General features: G+C 39.1%; 1 protein-coding gene across 5 annotated transcripts in view; it reads left to right on the top strand.

Moving 5' to 3' along the window:
- Window positions 1–24,890, top strand: part of LTBP1 (latent transforming growth factor beta binding protein 1) — a 2,555,437-nt gene that overhangs the window by 2,028,625 nt on the left and 501,922 nt on the right. For all 5 annotated transcript variants that reach the window (XM_044058988.1, XM_044058973.1, XM_044058980.1 and 2 more), the window contains one exon: window positions 18,271–18,393. In XM_044058988.1, coding sequence (XP_043914923.1) covers window positions 18,271–18,393 — 123 coding nt within the window. The remainder of the gene's footprint in view (window positions 1–18,270; window positions 18,394–24,890) is intronic.

The following is a 24,890-nucleotide window of genomic DNA, read 5'->3' as shown; positions in this document are numbered from 1 at the left end:
ATAAGTTGTGCAGTACTAGTAATCATTTTCATACAGGCATTTCTGAGTGCTGGTGTAGAATTACATTTCTGTACTGGTTCTTCAGTCAGGAATGAAGATGTAGCAAGCAGTTTGCTGCATTTTTTACGAGAAAAGCATTTTTTTCTTTGCTTCTCAACTTGGTGTTGAAGGGCACAGTAGTTGACAGCAGCTCTGCTCAACACATAGATGTGGAGTGAAGGGGTATACAGGAGAGAAGGAAAGGGCTGACCAGCAAGCTGACATAAACACAGAAGGGTAATTGTAATATATGGTAGATGCAGTGGAGGAGGAAAGGTACATTTTTTGGGAGGAGAAAGCATTCTTCGTATGTACTGCAAAAGAATGGTAGATGTGGAAGGTACTGAGGGAGGCTGAGGATGGGATAGAGGGAGAAGAGCATGTATCAGAGGCAGACAGTCAAACATGGAACATGAACAAAGGTAGGCAGGTGTGGTGTATATATAAAAGGTGAGGAGGAGAGCGGATGGACATATACATCCAATGGTGGGACAAATGGTGATGTGGAAGGTTGGACAACAAACAAAGAAAGGAGAATAACTAAGAAAAATTAAGTCAGGGAAAGCAGCAGGCACAGATGAGATCATGGCAAAAACGATGTTGATTGAGCTAAAGGAGAAGAGGCTCATGAGGATCATCATGCAAGAGAAAGGCGTGTCCAAGATGGCTGCAGAATAAGCATTGTAGTGCCAATGTACAAGGACAAAATGGACAACTGTGAGCAGAACTGAGGTATTAAACTCATGTCACTTCATGAAAGTTCTGGAGTGGCCAATTGATAAACAGATATGCACAGTAGTAGAAACTAACACGGGGCATGAGCAGTTCTGATTCAGATCCAGTTGCAGCACAACTGATCCAATGTTTACAGTGAGATAGACAGTAGAGAAGGAGCTACAGATGATGAAAGAGTCAACTGGGCATTCCTAGACCTGGAGAAAGCATATGACAAAGTCCCAGTGAAGCTGATTTGGGCATTCCTGGGATGGTCTGTAGTCCTGGAACATTGGTAGAATTAGTGCAGGCTATGTACTAGGTTGCAATGACACAGTGTTCAGACACAAAGAGAGGTTCCTAGTGGAAGCTGGGGTGCATCAAGGTTCAACTCTGTGATCACTGCTGTTAATACTGGTGATGGACTACATTAGCAAACAGGTTGGAAGAGACAGATCAACAAAGCTTACTGTATGCAGCCTGTGTGAATTAAAAGTACACTCTAAACAGAAACTTCAGCAAATGATAGGGGAATGGAATGCAAAACATAAGCCACATGGAATGAAACTGAGAACAGACAAGACAATTGTTGTGACAGCAAATGGGGAAATCAAAAGAAGCTGAATATTGAGAGAGAAAAGGGAAAATAGTGGAACAAGTTAACCACTTCAGGTAATTGTGAGGGATGGTTACGGAGAAGGGAAGTCTGAATAAGGCTGTCAAAGCTAGAACAGCCAACTGACATAGAGTGACAGGCATAATCTTTGACAGAAGACTGCCAAATAAGCTGAAAAGTAAGGTGTACAAAACAGTGGTGTGACCAGTACAACTGTATGGCACAGAAACGTGGGGAGCTAAGGCAGAGTAGTTGAGGAAACTAGAGGGGATGGAGATGAAGTGCCTAAGATGGGTGGTAGAATGCACACTGTGGGACAGAAAAATAAGTGATAACATCAGAGCAAAAGCCATAGTAGCTTCAACTTTAGAGAAGGTCAGAGAACAGATTGTGGTGGTTCTGGCACAAGTGTAGGGAAGCAGAAGATGATATGATGAAGAAAACTTGAGAGAAACAGAAAGAAGGCAAGAGGAAATTGGGATTCAATAAATCCTGCACTTAGTGTACACCATGTGTATTCAATAACATTTTTATCTCATTTTTGTGTTTTCTATTCACTCAGAAAGATTACAGTAAGTGTACATATAGTCTACATTTTGTGGTAACCTTTATGAATCCCTTTCAATTTTTAAAGCAGCAAAAATATCAGTAGAAAAACTAAAATTAGGAGGAAGAAGGTGTGTGTTATGTCTGTGTTGTCTGTTCCTCAGAACAGTGTACACTTAGTGTAGGCTTTATTGAATCTAGCCCGAGGACATTCAGCAATGAGGTGGATGGATTATGTGAGAGAAGACCTGTGACAGACAGACAGGCATGACTGTCAAAGATGGTAGGAGAGATTGCTGCATTGAATTGACAGAAGTGGTGACAGTTGAAGCAGCCGCCTGACCCCATGTAGAAAATGGGAAAGAAATGGATGATTGTGATGAGGACAGAAGAATATTTTGCATTATCTATTCAAAATTAAAATTAAATTGCCCTTGCTGGACTGGAATGCAGTAATTTTCTCTTGACAGTAGATAGAAATAATAATTATTGGTCACCAGATTTTGCTCGCATATTTCTCATTTCCAGAAAGAATTCATACCGCATTTAACCCTCTGGTGTAACTCTTGTAAACATGTTCATATAGCAGCAGCAGTGAACAAAATGAAGCAAAATGGCAGGTTAGATCTGAATAATGGCACCCTCTATGTGCATTTCATTAAGGTACTTAAAAACGTCCTGAGGGCCAGCTCAGTGGAACCGTTGTTATCATAAACCGCAAGCTGAAAGCAGTAGCTACAGATTCTGAGCTATATTCATTACTAGAAAGCAGTATCTATAGATTGTTTCTGAGCTATTTTCATTAATACAGATGGGCTTTATCTCCATTAACATGCCTATTACATATAACTAACTTTTTGATTACTGTAACACAGAGAGAAGGGTATGTTTCTTGACTCCGTGATCTTGTACAAAAAAGGCCATTTCTGTTCAAAACATCATGTTTTGTCCAAAACAACTTCAGTGGCTAGGCTTTAAAAAGACATAAAGAGTATAAAATAAAAAAGAGACCAGGATAAAGGGGCTCCACTCAAAAATAACAAAATGTAAAATAAAATAAAGCAGAACTCCAACAAGGCAGAAAATAAAACAACAGCCATTTAATGGGTAGTGCTTTCACGGTTCAAATACTGCTTCATCGGACCCTTTCACGGTTCAAATACTGCTTCATCGGACAAACATTTTCAAAAAACATTACTATTTATAAAATCATTCAACCAATAAAAAACTCAAACTCACATCAATCAAATAAATCATTGCACTTAAAGTAAAATGCACATGTTAATGTTTCAGTGTTCTCTGACGCAGAAAGGGCTTAAGAGAGACCATATCATTAATACCGGGATAAATATCAGCTCTAAAAAATATCATGAATTTCTGCTCACTAGCCTGAGTTTTATTAATAATGTCCCCTCCCCTTAAATCTTCACAAATTAATTCAAGCACAAAAAATTTAAAATAATGGTGCTCCCCATGCGACTCAACATGCTTAGCTAAAGCACTAGTGCTCTTCTTATTCTTAATGTCCCTTAAATGTTCGAGCACACATTCTCTTAGGGAACAATTGGTCTTCTCCACATAGAAGACACTACATGTAGTACAAAAGCAATAATATACTATATTCCTACTGCTGCAGTCAGCATAGAAAGGAAAATCCACAGAGCAATGATATAACGGATGCATGAAGTGGGGGCCACTAAAGATATATTTGCAAGCACGACAGTGTCTGCAAGGATATGTACCCTTCCTCTGTGATTCGACATATGGCAATACATCTTTTCTATAACAAAGTTGTCTCTTAATGGACAAATTATTCTTAAAAGAGAAGGATGGTGTACTAGTTATTATATCCCTCAACTTAGTGTCAGCATAAAGGATATTCCAGTGTCTTTTTTATGTCACAAAAGACATTCACATCACTGGAAAATGTTAATGGGAACCTAATATTCTTCATATTGCTCAACTCTTGGTTTAAATGCACTGTATTAGATGTTTCAGAAAAGTAAGGTTTACCTTTACTATTCCTTTCTTTGAGAACTATTTCAATACACTCATCAACTTCCCTCTCTTGATACCCCCTATTAAGAAAATCTTTCTTTAGCATATCAAAGGCACGTATCAAATCTTCATCGGCATTGTGTAATCTCATCATCCTCAGATTGATTTCTTGGATGTTCATATGTGTAGGAATGAGTCGGGTGGCCTTAAGACAGGTCTTTTTAGGAAGAACATAAGGAAGAATACATTGCTGCATAAGGATAGCATGCATCCTCATCACAACCCCAGGAATGTCCTGACAGGATATAATGGCGACGAAGATTTGATACCTTACTTTTCTGAAACATCTAACACCATATGTCGAATCACAGAGGAAGGGTACATATCCTTGCAGATACTGTCGTGCTTGCAAATATATTTTTAGTGGCCCCCACTTCATGCATCCGTTATATCATTGCTCTGTGGATTTTCCTTTCTATGCTGACTGCAGCAGTAGGAATATAGTATATTATTGTTTTTGCACTATATGTAGTGTCTTCTACGTGGGGAAGACCAATCGTTCCCTAAGAGAACATATGCTCGAACATTTAAGGGACATTAAGAATAAGAAGAGCACTAGCGCTTTAGCTAAGCAAGTTGAGTTGCATGGGGAGCACCATTATTTTAAATCTTTTGTGCTTAAATTAATTTGTGAGTATTTAAGGGGAGCTGACATTATTAATAAAACTGAGACTAGTGAGCAGAAATGGATATTTTTTTTTTAGAGCTGATATTTATCCAGGTATTAATAATATGGTCTCTCTTAAGCCCTTTCTGCATCAGAGACCACTGAAACATTAACATGTGCATTTTACTTTAAGTGCAAAGATTTATTTGATTGATGTGAGTTTTTTATCATTTAATTGATTTTATAAATAGTAATGTTTTTTGAAAATATTTGTCTGATGAAGCTGTATTTGAACCGTGAAAGCGCTAACCATTAAATGGCTGTTGTTTTATTTTCTGCCTTGTTGAAGTTCTGCTTTATTTTATTTTACATTTTAAAAAAAACTGTTTGCTCAATATGTTGAGACTTCCAGACTGTTATGGAGCGTAAAGCCAAAGGTATAGGATTTGCTATAGTTTTTTGCACTTGTTACATCTTACACCCATTTTGCAGGTCAAACATGACATACCAAGGTGTTCACATTGTAGAACTGAATGCAACAACAGGGTTAGAAAGACATTTGTCCTTACAAATATTAATCTTATTTTCTTCTTCTTCTTCTTTCGGCTGCTCCCGTTAGGGGTTGCCACAGCGGATCAACTGTTTCCATTTCTTCCTGTCCTCTGCATCGTGCTCTGTCACACCAACCACCTGCATGTCCTCTCTCACCACATCCATAAATCTTATCTTAGGCCTTCCTCTTTTCCTGTTACCTGGCAGCTTCATCCTTAGCATCTTTTTCTCAATATACTCTGCATCCCTCCTCAGCACATGTCCAAACCAACTTAATCTTGCCTCTCTGGCTTTGTCTCCAAACCTTCCAACCTGGGCTGACCCTCTAATATACTTATTCCTAATCCTGTCCACCCTCATCACACCCAGTGCAAATCTTAACATCTTCAACTCTGCCACGTCAAGCTCTAATTCCTGTCTTTTTGTCAATGCCACTGTCTCCAACCCATATAACATAGCTGGTCTCACTACCCTTTTGTAGACCTTCCCTTTCACTCTTACTGGTACTCGTCTGTCACAAATCACTCCTGACACTCTTCTCCACCCACTCCATCCAGCCTGTACTCTCTTCTTACAAATCTTAATAAAAATGAAAAAAAAACACATTTTTCTGCAATCTTGTATATAGCCATTCCACAGAAATTAAGCTACAACAGATTTGCCTAGGAATGCCTTAGTGCTAACTTCATAGTCAAGACATTGATGTTATAGTGAAGGTTAATTAGAAGCTTAGTGGCTCAAAATTAAAATGAAGAAACACACCCCTAGGCCTATGGCTGTTACTCCTTGTCTCATGCTGATTATTGTCTTTACTTAAAAAACCTATCACTGTTTTGTTTTGCCAATTTCTTCAATCATTGTGTGGTTTATATTTCTATTCTTTTGACATAAAATGCCATAATTAACCTGACTGCCTGCTAGTATTTTGTAATGGAGAGCTACAGGGGTTCACTCAGACCATCAAACATTTGCAAGACATAACCAACAATTTTGGGTTTGAACCCCATCACTGATACCAGTTAACATGCAAATGGTGGTTGACCTTAAAGGAATAAGTGTATATCCACTACTGGCTTGGGTAATAGCCAAGCTATGTCACACCTAAATGAGCTTTATACCATGCAGCTGAGTTCAAAGTTGCAGTCACTGGTTCTTCATGACTTTATTCATCTCCAGCTGAGTCCAATGCTTTCCAGTTCAACCTTATCAACAGTAATTAAAACTCAAGTACTGGTACTATGTATACACATACTCACACACTAGTCATCTGTGACTCTCTTACATGTTTCCATACTTCACAGAGCTCACCTCTACCTACTTCCTAACTACTCTTACTAAAACATAAAATAACATCTGTTCAAGATATACTGCTGTATATTTATCTTGTGGCTGCAAGAGTATACACACATTTTTGGTTACTGCAGCTTATTTACAGGTTGTAAAAGTAATGTATTTCGGCTTTTCCCGGTTAGGGGTTGCCACAGAGGAACTCTGGTCTGCTAATGATTGGCAGTGGATTTTTACTGTGCCAAGTTGCCAACCCGATGCCCAACCTTCAAGGAAGGCATGCCCATTCACGCACGCACCTGTCACTGATCCACAGGGAGGACATGCAGACTCCACACAGAAGGCACTCCAGCTGAGAATTGAATGGAAGAACCTCTTGCTGTGAGGCAGCAGTGCTAACCGCTGCACCACTGCAGCTTATTTATAGGTTGTAGAAATTCGATTTACAAGATCCAACCATTACGTACTAATTAATGTGTGGCAGTCAAGGGCTATGGTTTTTAAGCCACACTACTACAGTCAGAAATGTATAAGATAGAACTGGCAGTACGGGATTTGAGTCATGCCTCTGGTACCATTTAATATGCAAAGGACAACTGGCCTTAAACATGCAGGAGAATTATGTACTTTTGCATTGGGTAATAAGGCAGGCTGTGCCATACTCATATAAGCTTTGCACTGTAAAGCTGCAATTCAAAGTTATAAACACTGTCTCTGCAAAATTTCACCTACCTCATACTAAACCCAGTGCCTCCTAATGCAAACTAGCTAGCAATAATTAAAACTTGACCACAATTATTTTGCACATATACTCACACAGTAGTTCCATAGAAGGGGTGTCAATAGCAATTGTCCAGCTCCAGTACTCACTTCTCAAACTTACAGAATTGTTGGACCAGGTAGTGTAAACTAACACCTTTAAATGTTTAAATGGTAGCAGGTAATTCTGAGGAGTCACTCTTCAAAGGCTGGACACCACATCATTAAAAGAACACTAGCAAAATGCAATTGAACAAATAAATAAACTTTCATCAACAAACATTCTAATACCAATAATGTTAAGAAAATACTAGCTGTCAGCTAACTAGTCATTAACCATTTTAGCCAAAGAGATAAGTTGTGGTTATTATCTTGCTTTCAGGTTCAGAACAAATTAGAACCATACTTGGAAACACTTGATCAAAAGCTGAGCTGTGTCCCAAGTGTATGCTGCGGCAGGCAGCAACTATTTCAGTTAATGGTCCTTCTCTGATTTTATTAACTCCAACAAGATTTTGTGTGGCTTTTGCTGTAATTTAGTTTTTTTTTAAGTTGCGTTTTTATTTCCACAGTTGCATGTTCAGTAGGTGAGGATAATATTTAACAAGCCAGAGTTCAAATAAGGAAATACACTTTTTGTAACATCTTTATTGAATTATCATTTACGGTATAGGCAAACATGTTCCTAGTTACAAATATTATACATCACATATATTTTTTGTATAACTGTCATCAGTCTGATATTACATAAATTGCCCAAGCACTGCCTTCCTTAAATGTCACTCCTCCTCCAAAGAGTTATTCTGCATGTATTGTTCCTACAATTTCCATGTTTTCTATGTAATGTGCTCCTATCCTTTTCTAAAGATCCCATTTTCATTCTGTTTATCTCTGTTACAATGTTCAGTGCTTCAAATGCAGTTTATTTAGCCTTTAATTTCCATTTTTTTGTAATTGCTTTTTGGCAGCTACCAGAATTAAACTTAATGAGACTTTACTATATCTAGGCAATTCAGATCTTGTGTCACAGCTCAAAAAATTATTTCTTTAGTTACACCCATTTGTTTACCCAATGTTTCTGACAGAGTACTCTATACAGACTTTTTGAAGTCTGCCAACTCATTACACTCCATAATCATATGTTACCAGTTACCTTTCTCTTCCCCACCACTTCTCAGAAGTCCAGGCTAAAGGAGATAGCCTTTAGCTTACCGAGTTTGCTGATGATTGCAAATTGGGTGCAATCATTGAGTCCTCCAGTGATATAAACATGTTACAGGAGGGGCTAACACAGACAAATGACTAGTGCCAAAGCCACAAACTAAAGCTAAAAACAAAAAAATAACATTAGAATCCATTTTTGGCAAAGCAGAATTCCCTTCTAATTACACTATTGACAGCAACCTGAACTTCAACCACCAAGTTTCCACAGTGGTAAGGAAAGCAGTCTATGTCATATGTCATCATAAGTCTATGTCGTCATAAGTAATAGCATTGCATCCAGGTCTAAGGATGTTATCACTCCACTGTACTCGACCTTCATCAGACAGTTAATAGAGTACAATTCTCCCTTCTGCATGTACCTCACCAGACAACTGGAGAGACCAAAGAGGTTTCTCATCAAGAAAATACAGGACCTCCAAACCATGATTTATGTGGATAGACTGAAAGCCCTTTCACTGCACTGTGTATCATATAGGCTGGTTTATAAGGCAGTGTCTGACCCTGCCCTGATGGATATGCTACACATCTGCAAGTCAAATGGTACAAGAGTCACTTTCTATAGGGAACTTAAGCTAGCCTGTGACATTAACAGAATATGGTGGAGAGACAAATGTATCTCCAAGAGACTGACAGTACTCTACAGTAAACTTCCAATTCATGTGAAGTAGAGCTCATCACTGATAGTATTCAATGCAACCTGGATGGGAGGCCACAAATTCACCCTTGGGGATGACACCCATGTCCCTCATGGACAGCGACAATTGGTGTTTATCACAGAGTCACTCGGCAAATTACAACCATCTAACCAAGGACAATTGAGGCAACTTTGGATTAAAATGGTTAGGCTTGTAAGGGCTCTAGGGCCACTAGTGTAGTAACTTCCTATGAATCTATGACACTACTAACATTTTCCATCTATGTATGGAAAAATTATTTGTGGAGTCTGCTTGGTGTATAAAAATATGATACAAACACTTCCAAACAAAAATCCTGACATGCGACATTAACAGAATATGGTGGAGAGACAGATGTATCTCCAAGAGAGGGTGGGAGGGTGGCCTAATGGTTAAGGTGTTTGCCTTACAAACACAAGGTGCAGAGTTTGAGTCTCACAAGGGATAATTGGCTAAGCTTAAAAAATGGCTCGAAAGTGCAGTTAGCTTAGTACTAACCTATGAACCTAAATCTCCTAAACTTTGCTGCATACTTGGAAGCCATACATATGCACTCCCATTGTTTCCTTATGAATTGATTATCCAGTCCCTCTTCCAAATATTTCCCAATATTTTCTTTTTTTCTTTTAAGTGCTTTATTAATTATTCCTTTTAAACAACAGCTTCTATTCTACATTCGGCAATGTTGTACTTTACTGGCTCACCTTCAGTTTCATGCAGGAGTGGGCATGGTCTAGATGACTGACGAGCAAACCTCAGCTGCTCATATACATTCATTGTATGCATCATGCTAGGGGCTAACATGCATAGCATGCCAATGTCTAAATATACCCTTCCTTTGGGCGAAGATTTAACATTCATGTGTCATGCAACATTACACTGCTAGGTCGCGGTGAAACTATAATAATGAAAATTTTAAACAAGACAAACACATTGGAACTAGAGAACTAAGTAAACTTACAGCATTAAACTACTGGTTAGTATATGCAAGTGTGGGGGGTGCAGCGCCCCCACAGGAGTCGGTATATCCTAGTGGCGGGGTGAGGTGGGGGGGTGCAGCACCCCCACAGGGGTGCAGGGGGCTTGCCCCCATGCAAAAGCTAAGGGAAAACATGTAAAAGAACCTGGAAATTGTGTAAAATTGTTCATGGCTTTGACGTTCTTTTCTGGCTGGAAAACCACGTAGTGTCGGTTATTCATGAGAACAGCAACACATCAACCAGCTGGGGTGGGGTTTGGGCGGCACTTGATACTGTGCATCTGGGTGAGCCAGTTAAATAAAATATCACCCTAGATTCAACTAAAAACTCTAGCAGAGCAGGTCTGTGACTTTTATTTTTGCCTGTACTCTGATGCTCTTCGTGTTTCACTGTTGCAGTCATAACTGTAGGGTGATCCTGCTGGCAGGCAGCCTGAGGTCGGCCAGAATTTCAAAGTCTGGGTCCGGCGTCGGCTGTACCAGCAAGTACCCTGACGTCAGAACGCAGAGGTATAAAGCTGACAGCCGACGCCATCTTCTCCAGTCTTTCTTGCCTTGCGGTGGAAAGCAGCTCGCAAGTTGTTGGTTGGCGGATTCCCGGACAACGTGCTTTGCTTGTCGTCGGTCCGAAGACTTCTTCTTCTCTTCTCAAGCTAAGTACCCCATTGGGGAAACCTTTTTCTTGCTCCTACGATGTCAGAAAAAGTTAATAATTGTATATCGTGTGGAAAACAAATACCTCATAAAGATTTCCACTCTTACTGTCTTCCTTGCTTAGGCCCTGACCACGACATTTCTTGCTGTCGGTTTTGTGCCAGGTTTAATTCTCGTACTATTAAGCGTAGGTACGATTGGGCCTTGAATTATTTCGGTAGACGATTCAATTACAGGATGTCGTCGGATACTTTACCGACAACCAGAATTCACAAAAAGCGCAAGGACAAGGATAGGCCTCCGAGGTCCAAACAGGATTCTATGCAGCCGGAGCCAGCTTCGGGTTCGGCGGTCATCAGTGAGGCGCTTTTGCAGCCCCTGTCGTCAGACACTTCGGAACCGATGGCTGACATGGACTCCCATGGGGAGCCATCTAGGCCCAGTATTTTATCTGCTGCAGGACCTTCGGAAGTCGCGCCTTCAGATGGGTCCGGAACCGCTGTGCAGGTACCGGCTTCTGAATGGGTTTTCAGGCCTTCTCATATCACTATTACTACAAAGACAAAGGCAAAGTCAAAGACTCCTGTTAAACCAAAGATTTCTTCTCAAGCTTCTTCGGATTCAGCTCCCAAGACCCAAAAGCAATTGTTAAGGATGGCTGAAGATTTGTTTACTATGATTAGGGGCTCTCACCCCCCTCCTGAAAAAAGGCCTAGGCAGGATATTCCTTAAGATTCCTCTGATCAGGCTTCTGTGTCTTCAGTCTCTTCCTCTGAACAGGATTACTCTTTTCCTCCTTATGAGGATTCTGATGCAGAGGACTCTATTCCCTCTGCTTCTCCCCCTGAAGATTTTTCTTTTGGGGAAACCTTGCATGAGATGAGAGAGCATTTTCATTGGGAAGGTCAGGATTATTCCGCTTCCAAGAAGAGACTTAGGGAATTTCTCCTTCTCCCACAACACAGGCCTTTGGCTATTCCTCCTGTTCTTGATATTGTGGATGATGCTTTCTCTGAAGCTAACCTGAATCCTGATTCCTTGCCGCCTGCTCCTTCTAAGCCTGATAGATTTTACAGAGTCCCTGATTCCCATCAATTTTTATTTAAGAACCCTTCTGCAGATCCTGAAACTATTTCTCAGGGTTCCAAGGCTGCTAAGGCCGCTTCAGCTAAAAATCCTATTCCCTCTGAAAAGGATTCTCGTGCCTTGGACAGATGGGGCAAAAAGGTGTATACTTCTGCTACTCTTTCTACTACAGCTTTAAATTGCCAGTTTCATATGTTCAAGTATCAGCAATTTCTTTTGTCTGTTTTAAAACAAAAACTTTCTACCTTTCCTGCATGTGCAGAGGACAAGGAATTACAGGATGTATTGCATGCAACTGAACAAGTTAGCAAACATAGTTTACATTGTGGTTTTGATGCCTTGGAGGCTTCTTGTAGGGCTGCAGCCTCTGGTACTGTTATCAGGAGACATGTTTGGCTTCGAGAGCAGAATTTGCCTGAGCAAGTTAAGGCTAAATTGTTAGATGCCCCTGTTCAGCATGATGTTCTGTTTGGATCTAAAGCTGAGGAGGTTATTAAAAAGATGGAGGATAAGGCGAAATCTATGCAGACTGTTAAAGATTTCTTACAAGTTCAGCCTCCTAGATTTACTAGAAATTGGCCCTCCAAAAATTGGTCCTTTCCCACGTCTGACAGGACTCAAAGGGGAAGATATAGACGCTCCAGAGGTCGGGCTCAGGCTCAGGTCTCTTACAGGTCCAGACAATGGACTGCTTCATCCCCTAGAAGGGGAGAAGACAGATCTCAATCACAAAGGAAGCAGACCCAATGACTCTCTCTGTTGGGCTACAGGTCCTCTTTGCCTGGAAGCCCCTCTTGGAGGAAAACTTTCTCTTTTCTACCAAAATTGGACTCATATTACCCAAGACAAATGGGTTTTGGACATGATTTTAAGAGGTTACAAATTCCACTTTCACACTCTGCCAAGGTCTATTGGTCGGCCGGATCTGCCAAAACATCAATGGTCAGAGGTCTTAAATCGAGTGGACGCTCTATTGGCCATGAGAGCCATAGAACCTGTTCCTCTTTCACAGATGGGAAAAGGTTTTTACTCAAGACTATTTCTGGTCCCAAGAAAACAAAACTCATGGAGACCTATTTTGGACCTTTCAGTATTAAACACCTTTCTGGAAATTCCAAAATTCAAGATGCTTACTCTACAACAACTTCTTCCAATGCTCTCCCAGGATGCTTGGATGGTGACATTGGACTTAAAGGAAGCCTACTTACACATTCCCATCAGGCAGGAACGCAGAAAATACCTCAGATTCAAGGCAGGTTTGAGGCAATTTCAATTCTCTGTACTGCCCTTTGGTTTATCTGCTGCGCCCAGAGTCTTTACCAAGTGTCTGGCTCCAGTAGTAGCTTATTGCAGACTCCAGGGGATTCAAATTTACCCCTGTCTGGACGACTGCCTTATTCAGGTGGACAGCAAAGACCTTTTACTTCAACATCTGGATTTTGTTCAACGTCTTCTCCTACTACTGGGATTCTCAGTGAACACAAAAAAGTCACATCTGATCCCTTCTCAGCAAATGATCTTTTTGGGAGCTCTTCTAAACACAAGCTTGCAAAGGGCCTTCCTCACTCCAGAAAAACAATTACAGTTGGCCTCAATTTTCAAAACCTTGGCAACTTTACCTCAGCTCACTGCAAGGAAATTCCTGCAGGCTTTGGGCTACATGGCTTCTTGCAGCCTGTTGATTCCAAATGCAAGGCTTCATATGAGAAAACTTCAATGGTACCTAAAGAGTGTATGGTCTCAGCATTACCACAGTCTAGACACAATGATTTCACTGATTCCCTGCCTCCAAAAGGAGCTCCTTTGGTGGTCCAGGGCTTGTGCTTTGAACGAAGGGAATCCCTTCCGTCTGCCTCAACCTTCTCAGATCATAACCACGGACGCTTCGGATTGTGCTTGGGGAGCTCATTTTCTAGACATTGGCCAGCAGGGCTCTTGGACAAAGAAGCAACTTCTCTGGCACATCAACTTGAAGGAAATGTTGGCAGTCCAAAATGCTCTTCTAGCATTCCAGACACTTTTGAAACCAGGACCTCTTCTGATTCGTCCAGACAATACTACAGTCATGTGGTACATAAACAAGCAAGGGGGCTCTCACTCTTACCCCCTTTGCAGACTAGCCATGAATTTATGGGACACAGCTCTAAATCTGAATCTGCATCTTCAAGCTCAGTTCATTCCAGGAAATCAGAACCTCTTAGCAGACAGCCTAAGCAGAAATCTTTTGGATCCTCACGAATGGATGTTGGACCCCAACTTATTCAGCAGAATAACTGCAGTTTGGGGTTGTCCTCAGATAGATCTGTTTGCATCCCATCTCAATCATCAGTTGCCTCTCTTTTGCACCAGGTCCTTCCACAAAACAGCTTGGAAAGTGGATGCCCTGTCATTCAGCTGGAGGAATCTTTCGGGATATGCCTTCCCTCCTCTTCCTCTTCTGCCTCGGGTGTTACTGAAAATAAAACAGGACAAACCCAAGACTATCATTTTGATAGCTCCAAATTGGCCTCGGCAGTTTTGGTATCCAACTTTAAAACACCTATTCTTGGAACCTCCTTGGATTCTTCCTCTGATCCCTTCTCTTCTGTCCCAGCATCAGGGTCAGATGCAACACTCTCAAATCAAGACTCTTTGCCTGCCAGCTTGGCTCTTCAAGGGCCTTTGATTCCTTCTCTTCCCAAACAAGTTATGGATGTTCTTTTAGAAGCTAGGTGGCCTAGCACTAGAAAATCTTATGCTTCAAAATGGAAAAGATTTTGTATTTGGATGCAGGATCGAGGTTTTGATCCTCTTTTGCCTAATATTTCCTCCATTTTACTTTATCTCTCAGACCTTTTGCTTAAAGGCCTTTCCTTTTCCTCCATCAAAATTCATGCTTCTGCTATCTCGGCTCATTTTAATACTGATCCTCCCATTTTTTCTCACCAGCTGGTGAGACAATTTTTGAGGGGAGCTAAGAATTTAAGACCTCCCAGAACTCCTCCTGTTCCTGCTTGGGATCTTAATTATGTTTTGGAGAAACTTACTTTGCCTCCTTTTGAGCCTGCTGCGGCTTCGGATATCAAGTTCTTATCCTGGAAGACAGCTATCTTATTGGCATTGACTTCTGCCAGAAGGGTTTCAGAGTTGCAAGCTCTCATGGCTGTGGAACCATACATTATCTTCCACCAAGACAGAGTTTCCTTGAGGACAAATCCTACATTTATGCTCAAGGTGATTTCTAAAGTGGCTCTAAATCAGACTATTCACCTTCCTACCTTCTTTCCAAATCCTCAAAATAAAGGGGAAAGGATCTTACATTCATTGGACGTACACAGGCAACTACGATTTTACCTGGACAAGACTAAAGATTTCAGAAAATCTGATCAATTGCTTATCTTTTATGCCTCCAGTTCTCTAGGTAAGGCTATTTCTAAACAAACTATTTCCAAATGGATTGCTCATGGAATAAGGTTTTGTTACTCTCACTATGGGAAACAGATTCCAGGTACTGTTAGAAGTCATTCTGCTAGAGCAGCTGCCACTTCAGCAGCTTTTCTCAGAGGAGTTCCTACCAAGGACATTTTGGAAGCTACCACTTGGAGTTCAGTGCATACTTTCTCTAAGCACTATAATCTCCCTTTGTATTCTAAGTCTAGGGCAGGCTTTGCCTCTGCTGTTTTGCAGGGTCTTCTAGCTGCCCCTTCTTCTGCATAACCTCCTCCCTCATTCACAGCTTTGGGATTCTACCCTACAGTTATGACTGCAACAGTGAAACACGAAGAACATAGTACAGTTGTGTACACCTACCATAAATGTAGATGTTCGAGTGTCTTCACTGTTGCAGTCGGTGTTTCTCTCCCACCAGTCCCCTCTTATTTTTGCTTGTCTTCTCTTCCACTTCTTTTGTGGTGTATTTGTGTTCCTTTTTAGACACCTTTTGGTTTGTTTTTTGGGGGCTTCTGACATCTGGGGCAAGAAAGGCTGGAGAAGATGGCATCGGCTGTCAGCTTTATACCTCTGCGTTCTGACGTCAGGGTACTTGCTGGTACAGCCGACGCCGGACCCAGACTTTGGAATTCTGGCCGACCTCGGGCTGCCTGCCGGCAGGATCACCCTACAGTTATGACTGCAACAGTGAAGACACTCGAACATCTACATTTATGGTAGGTGTACACAACTGTACTATATCAGTCCCAGATAGGGAAGGCAGTGTCTAGTCTTTATTCCTAATGTCATCTTGACCACTCCCTAATTTTTTTACCTTTCCGTCTGGCATTATTTGCTCCCAATACCTAGGTTCCCTTGCCAGTTTTCACCAGTAAATTCCAGCCCCCTCTTGCCTATTCTCCATACCCCAAATTGCTGTCATCCCTAGCAGTAACATCTGCTTTCTCCTTTCTCATGTTGACTTAGTTCTTAGAATATTTTCTGCTGCTCTATAAATATAATATTCTGTATGGCTGTTGTTATTCTCCTTAAAATAAGGAAATAATCCTTGACCTAGCTCAGTATATCCAAAAAGTGTTAATCTTCCAATAGTGTACACATTTATGAAGTAAAGATTAGTTTCCTTTTAAAACTGTGATACATATGTATAGTGCCAAATAAAATTGTATACCATTTTACAGATTTTTTTGCATCTTACAATTTACTGAAAATGCAAGCACAATGCAACTTATTTTACTTTTATATATTAAACAATTATTTACATTTTTAATTTGATATACATGTAATAAAGGTAGATTTACTTCTAATGCATTTTCGTTTGAATGAAGACTAGCATGTTCATTGCAGTTTTACACACACACACACACACACACACACACACACATATACACACTATAAATATTCTATATGCATTTCTCATAGATGTGTGAATATTTACCTTATTATTTATAATCGTATATTGTCATGTTGTACTTTATATGTGTAACTGTTATACAGTGTATGAGTCAGAATGTTATCTTGCTTGTGTAGGAGTTTTCTGCCTGGGCCTGTACTGATAATGTCCTTCAAGTACAAATAGGCAAATAAACAACCATATCAATGCATCTACATTGGTGAATTTGCATGGAATTATAATGTTTAGCCGTGTTTTTTTAATAGCAAAACACCCCCATAATGGTAACCCAAGGATGTATTTTTCAGAAGCTCATGTATATAGAAGATAATGAATAACTTCATGTTGATGGCCATAAGATAGGACACATGATGGGGGGCATTGCTATTGTACGCGTTTATCACTTTATCACTAAGTACATAGGTAAAACAGAACAGAGTCTGTCAAGAAGTCAAGAAACTTGACTTGTTTGATGATTTTTCCTTCACAGCCTTTATAACCAGTCCTTAAAAACTACTTTATTGTATTATCAATTATGTTGTTAAAAAATAAAAGGAAAATTATGTTTAGCAATTCAGCAAAACACATTTCACGTTCAGTATGTTGTGATTCTCTCTTTTAAGGTAAACTGTTTGTTGTCTGCATAAGAAGTGCTGTAGTTGTTAATGCCATGATGTAAGCCTCAGCTGTCCATATATACATATATATATATATATATATATATATATATATATATATATATATATATATATATATATATCTTGTTTCAATAAATGTAATTTGATTGGTTCCAGTTGCACTATTGCTAGGTTAAGTATTTAAGAAAAATCAGTGAGTCATGCTAAATGGAGTTGTACATCATTAATGAAACACTGTATTAATTTAATAACAATGAGATATACAAGATGCTTCCCCTCTAATATAATATCATGGCTACTTGATGGCTGCAGCTGAAAATCTATATGCTGGAAACACTGATTGTCTGTTTTGAGTTCGTGGGCTATTACTGTTAAGAAATTTATAAAAGTTTAGGCCAGTTTAATATTTTTTGTCAGTAATCAAACAAGTTAAGGCTGTCAGAAGAAATGTATACAGGTTTAGGCCAGTTTAATATTTTCAGTGAGTAATCAGTTTGTGTTTATCTGAAGTTATACTTGTAAATTGCAAGTAAAGGCAAGGATGAGATGTGTATCATAATTTTGTATCCTTTACAGGTTTAGATGTGTGCGGGTTAATTTGTTCCTTGCAGCACACTACCACAGTGTTAATGTCTTACACAGCTGTGGCCTATCACTTTCTGGCTGCTTCAGATGTACTGACAGAAGCCCAGTAAAAATGCATAACTCTGGATACAGAAACCAGAGCTGGCTTAATTTAATTTCTCTGAAGTCTAAGCAATGGGTTTGTGGTATGGACGTGTGGTAAGCACTTAAAAAAAAACACATTTGCTGCAGTGTTTAGCTTAAGTTGTTAACTTGCGTTTCCTGTGCCAAAAGCCTCTTTCACATATTCAAGTACCTCTAAAAACCATTGTGTCTGCCTTTGATCTAACCGGTCTGCAACAGTAACACAGTAGTCAAAACAATAACAGTGCTTTAAGCTTTCATTCCCAAGCCAAATAAAACTGCCTTTACTTTATACCTATCTTTTCAGATATTGATGAGTGTTCAAGATATGGTATTTGTGGAGATGGACTCTGTAAAAATACCATTGGCTCTTACAGATGCGAATACTGCAACCGTGGTTTCAGATTTAATGAAAGAAGTGAATGTGAAGGTATGGATTCATAAAAATGAAGGCCTTTGGAAAGTGTATCTACACTTTCTGGTTTAAATGTTTTAAGAAATCAAAATACTGCTTTTAAAAATTATTACTGATGGTATGAAAAACTGTTATCTGGTTCAGGTAAGTGTCTTGCAAGTATGATGTATACATTTAGTGGGGAAAAAGTATCATATTTTGTTCCGTATGTCTGAAGTGTTCTTGAGTTGTTGCCAACCCTATTTTCCAGCATCAATTATGGCCCACCCGTTAATCCATTAACAAGTTATATTTTTTTCATGTGTTAGTGCTGAAAAGTGGGTGTTGAAGTGGGTGGGGGCCGGGTGCAAACTGTGTGCAGGTTTATGGGGTTTAATCTCAGAGTCACACATTAATAGCTGAAATAGATGCTCGGAACACACTCTGATGAATATTTAAGTGACAAACTCCTATTGAGGTAGATTTTTTTATTGCCTTAGTTGAAGAGGTTGGCTGCAGAAATTTCACAGCCCACAACAGTGATTGACATGCTTCACAGATGCAGCATCATATGACAGGATGCCAAAACATACGTGCACTGCAATTTGTACTCCAAATGTACCAGACAAGGTCTGCCTTCTCATAACTCTTGAAAGTGGTGTTACATTTGGAATGGAAAATGAGAGATGGTGAGGCATGCATCATACACATTCTTCTACTAAATAAAACAGTGGTTGAAATTCCGAGGCATTGGTGGCAAAGCAAAATCATAGCTGTCTGGGAGGGTAAGGTCAACGAAGCATTTGGTGTGTGACTCAGAAAAGATATCACCTCATGTATGCAGCATAATGATTCACAGTAAATAGGACTGTGGCACGTTAAAGCACAGCTTCATTTACAAAGCATGGCTGCAGTGGTAGGGGAATTGTAAATTAACTCTGTCCTGCACAACGAAAGCAGGGAGTACACAAGTCTATAAATAGTCACAAAGAGGTGTGCTGTGACTGAGAGTAACTCACAGTACTTGCATGTAGTAATGCAGATATTTAGCACTTCCTTAACACACTGTTGCAATCAGAAAAGTAGCAGTGCTGTTTTGCATAGTGACAGAAAGTGAAATGCACTTTCACTGAAGCCTAGTCTCCAGATCGGCTGACTAAAAAAACACACAGAAAACATGTTTTGCAGGGGGGCAAGCTACCCTGCACCCCCCTATGTGGGGGCTGTGCACCCCACTCCCCCCTACTTAAATATACCAACTCCGAGATCGTACTACAGCAAGAAAAAGGGAATATTCCCATTCCGTGCTGTATTGTGATCTCCATACTCCATTTTCAAAGTTTCAGTACTTCGAACAACTGCGTTCGACCAAGTGGGTTTTGAAGTGCTGAATCTTCGTACAAAAAAAGAAGACCCATATATATATATATATATATATATATATATATATATATATATATATATATATATATATATATAAAATATGCGTGTATGTGTGTGTGTGATGCCCCTGTTAAACTTCCAGGCTTTTGTTATATAAAAAAAATGAGACCGCAATAAATCATTTCCAAACTTTTCCTACCTTGAATGTGACCTATCACCTGTACAATTCAATTAAAAAACAAACAAATCTGTTAGGGGAAAAAATATAAAAAATAAAAAACGCACAATATGCTATTTGCATAAGCATGCACATCCTTAAACTAATACTTTGTTGTGTGTGCGCACCCTTAAGCTAATACTTTGTTGAAGCACCTTTTGATTTAATTGCAGCATTCAGTCTTCTTGTGTACACACCTGCCATCAACTAAAGAGACTCTGATTAACTCGAAATAAAGTTCAGCTGTCCTAGTAGGATTTTCCTGACATTTACTCAGTTGCCTGCTACAGAAAAAGCCATGGTTCACAGAGAGCTTACAAAGCATCAAAGGGATCTCATTGTTGAAAGGTATCAGTCAAGAAAAAGGTACAAAACATTTCCACAGTGTTGGATATAACATGGAACTCAGTGAAGACAGTCATCAAAAAGTGAAGAAAATATGGGACAACAGTGACGTTGCAAAGAACTGGACGTCCCTCCAAAATTGATGAAAAGACAAGAATTGATCAAAAGGGAAGATGAAACCTGGTCAGGGAGGCTGACAGGAGACCTACAGCAACACTGAAGGAGCTGCAGGAATTTCTGGCAAGTGCTGGTTGTGTGCTACATGTGCCAAAATCTCCCGTGTTCTCCATATGTCTGGACTATGGGGTAGGGTTGCAAGACAGAAGCCTTTTTTTACACAGAAAAACATCCAGGCCCCGCTAAAATTTGCAAAACTGTATATAACGTCTCCCAAAAGCATGCGGGAAAATGTGTTACGGTCTGATGAGACCAAGGTTGAACTTTTTGCCCACAATTCCAAAAGGTACGTTTGGCTCAAAAACAACACTTCGCATCACCAAAAGAACACCATCCCCACGGTGAAGCATGGTGGTGGCAGTATCATGCTTTGAGGTTGTTTTTCTTCAGCTGGAACTGGGGTTTTAGTCAAGGTGGAGGGAATTATGAACAGATCCAAATACCAGTCACTTTTGGCCCAAAACCTTCAGGCATCTGCTAGAAAGCAGAAGATGAAGAGGAATTTCACCTTTCAACATGACAATGACCCCAAGCATACATCCAAATCAACAAAAGAATGGCTTCACCAGAAAAAAAAAAAAGTTTTAGAATGGCCCAGCCAGAGCAGAGACCTAAATCCGATAGAAAATCTGTGGGGTGACCTGAAGAGGGCTATGTACAAGAGATGCCCTCACAATCTGACAGATTTGGAGTATTCTTGCAAGGAAGATTGGGCAAATATTGCCAAGTTAAGATGTGCCACGCTGATAGACTCCTACCCAAGAATACTGAATGCTGTATTTAAATCAAAAAGTGCTTCAACAAAGTATTAGTTTAAGGGTGTGCACACTTATGCAACCAGCTTATTGTACATTTTTTATTTTTTATATTCTTCCCCTAACATATTTGTTTGTTTTTCAATTGAATTATACAGGTTATAGGCCACATTAAAGGTGGGAAAAGTTTTGAAATTATTTATTGTGGCCTCATTTTTTATATCACAAAAACCTGGCATTTTAACAGGGGTGTACACTTTTTATATCCACTGTATGTATATATATATATATATATATATATATATATATATATACATGTATACATATACACACACACACACACACACATATATATATATATATATATATATAAAAAAATATATATATATATATATATATATATATATATATATATATATATATATATATATATATACACATATATATATATATATATATATATATATATGTGTGTGTGTGTGTGTGTGTGTGTGTATCATCAGTTTTATTGGCTGCTTATCTTCAGCATTAGTGCACCATCATCTTCATGACAGCATTATCATTGTCATTTTCTTAATTGTTGTTGCATTCGTCATGATTGCCTCTTCATTGTAACAACATATTCATCAACATCATCATTGTCTTCATTATCTTCATCTTGATTGCATATTCACTTTTATTATCTACGTTGTCCTCACATAGTTATTTTCATTGCATCATTATCACTGCCCCTTCACATCTACATCTTTATCATCTTCAATCCATCTGTATGATTTTTCCCTGCTTCTTCATCATCTTAATCATTATCGGCATCTCCTTTGTTGCATTTTACTCATCTTTTGTAATTTTCTTCATTACATCCTTATCTTCTTCTTCATCATCTTTCGTGCCATTATCATTGCATCTTCATTATCATCATGTTCATAGGTTTCATCACATCTTCATCTTCATTGCAACTTCTTCTTTATAGATGCACAGATTCCAAACATTTTTGTTCCATTTCTAACTAATTTAGTGCATTCTTACAAGAAAGTGATTATCCCGTAGTAGACAACTATTTGGTACCGTTTTACATGTCAGCTATTGCACTTGAAACACTATGCAATTTACTCAGAATATTGTCCCTTTACAATTTATGCAGCTGCAGTTAGTTATTGTTTTATTGCCTGATTGATTTAATGACTAGTTTACTATGTTGCATTCTTTGTCACTTTCTGGTACAGAATATAGAAAATACCTAACTCCCAACAACTGCATCACTGGAAGGCATAGAAGGATGGCATAGAAACAGCAAGCAAATGGACAGCTGTTCAGCTTATAGTAAACAGAATCACAAGCTTATGAAACTTAATACTTATTGTGCCACTGCAATAACTAAATTAAAAGCATATATTTTAGAACCAGAAAGCCCAAATTTCATGATGAGAGCATAATTGCAGTACAAAGAAATGGTATTAAGACCTTTGCTCATGATCTTTAAATTTCTCTGCCTTTTCATGTTCCATTATTTTAATCCACCCATCAATATGTGGTGGGAAGGATCTGTCATAATTCTTTTGCTAATCGATTAAAAACTTCCCCGGTTAATATTTCTCTTCCACTTTTCTCATGGCTTGGTGTGTAATGGAATACAATAATTACATATTTTCTTATCTTGTCTATTTCCCAGTTATTATTTTTCATTTATTTGCATTTGTTAACCAAAATAGTCAGACAGAGACAAAGCCCAGGGATAAATGTTCCATAGTTTACAATAAAGACTTATGTCAAACAGCAAGTATCTTAAAAAGCAGTGAGAATGATACATGCATTAATTCATTACTGGTATTTATGTGGAACTGCCATTATTAAGTAATTAAAGAGGCACAATTCTGTGGTCTAAAAGTGATAGAGCTATAGTTTAGCGAAGGAGAGAAGACAGATGTCAGTGTACTAACTACGAAAGGAGAGGCGGATAAAGAACATGGAAGATTCCACCATCATCTTTTGCTGATAGAGAGCTCTTTATATGGGTTGACATCACCCAATTCTCTTGCAAACACTGCCGTCATTTTTATTACTATTGCAAGACAATAGTGACTGTTCAAGCTGTTTCCATCTATCTTACTGACTACAAAGCAACTGAGACTCCCTGATTTATAAGATGCAAAGCAGTCGCCTTGCAAATCCATACTTATTGACTTAAAGAAATCGTTTTACAGGTTATTAAAAACTTACTTTTCAGGAAATTGTCTAATGTGTTGCTACTAAAGTCCTCCATTTTATGATTGTCTGTTAAAAATGTTTTTGCAACACTAAAATGAACTTGCTCAGAATGTCAGATATTTAACACTTTCTGTTGTAAAATGTGCAAAAAATATTCACATTCTAAACAATCCCTTCTAAAAATACCTGGTTGCAGGAAAACTAAATCATTCACTAGTTATTTTTAACGGTATAACATGTTGAAGGAAATTTGAAGTGCATGAAGTACCATGATTACACTTCAAAATCAGTAAATTAAAAACTGTAACTTGCTTCTACAACTCAAAACCCAATTGTTAAAGTGTTTTCAAATTGTTACACACTGTCTAAGTGTTGTTATAGTTGGGTGACAGGTCTCACAAGGCATTGCTTTGCTCTCAGCTGTCTCTGATACCTCATATTTAATGTTGGCAAAACTTTACAGATGTCAATTTTAAATTAGAGCAATGTCTTTTTGGCTTTTCCCGGTTTGGGGTCGCCACAGCAGAACTCCAGTCCGCTAATGATTGGCAGTGGATTTTTACAGTGGTGAGTTGCCAGCCCGACACCCAGCCTTCACCCACACGCACCTACCTGCATGTCTTTATCATTTACGCAGCGAGGACATGCAGACTCCACACAGAAGGACCTCCTGCCAAGAATTGAACAGAAGAACCTCTTGCTGTGAGGCAGCAATGCTAACCACTGCACCACCACGGCCTTTCAGTTTTAAATTAGAGCAATATTTAAAACTGTCTCAGACTTTTTCCTCCAATGATATTACTTGCTGCCTATACAAAGCATTCACTAACTGCTTTACTGGCTTTCAAAACTGGTAAAACATTTCACATTTTTCCTTCTTCTTTTGTAAGTGGTAAAATATACAGTAGATAAAACTTCATGCACTATAGAGAGTTTTGATTGGGGCTCACCAACCATAACCGATCATAACCAGATACTATGTGATCTTGACAATGATGCCAGTTATTATGGGCCAAGATGCCATGTGTTGAACACATAATAACATGGTTACAGAGACCCAATCATAACCCTCTAAGTTTTAATACGTAGGGTTCCATAGACTGCTCAAATTATCAGAGATAGTAAAGTTAAATGTTTACAAATTAGTCCTTTCTAATAATGGCTTCTGCAAGCTTTAACACTACCACTTAATTTCCTCCAACCCACGAATCATTCTAATTTGTTTGAATGTACTGACCTGTGTGTTTTATAGACTTCTTGTCATCCAGTTTCACATGCTACAATTCTAGTTCATGACCAGTTATCAGACCAGTGCCTTACATCCCACTATAGCCCAGGCATAACTAGAGCCCCACAAAACAAGAGATGTTGCAGAAAGAAATGGCTATAAAATAAAATGCAAAATGTAGCACTCTTAACTAGCTGCAGGTTGAGTTCTGAACTACACATGA

The sequence above is a fragment of the Protopterus annectens genome, chromosome 1.part2, assembly GCF_019279795.1.
Source record: "Protopterus annectens isolate FY-2018-M chromosome 1.part2, PAN1.0, whole genome shotgun sequence".
NCBI lineage: Eukaryota > Metazoa > Chordata > Ceratodontiformes > Protopteridae > Protopterus > Protopterus annectens.
This window is presented reverse-complemented; position numbering and strand designations above follow the sequence as displayed.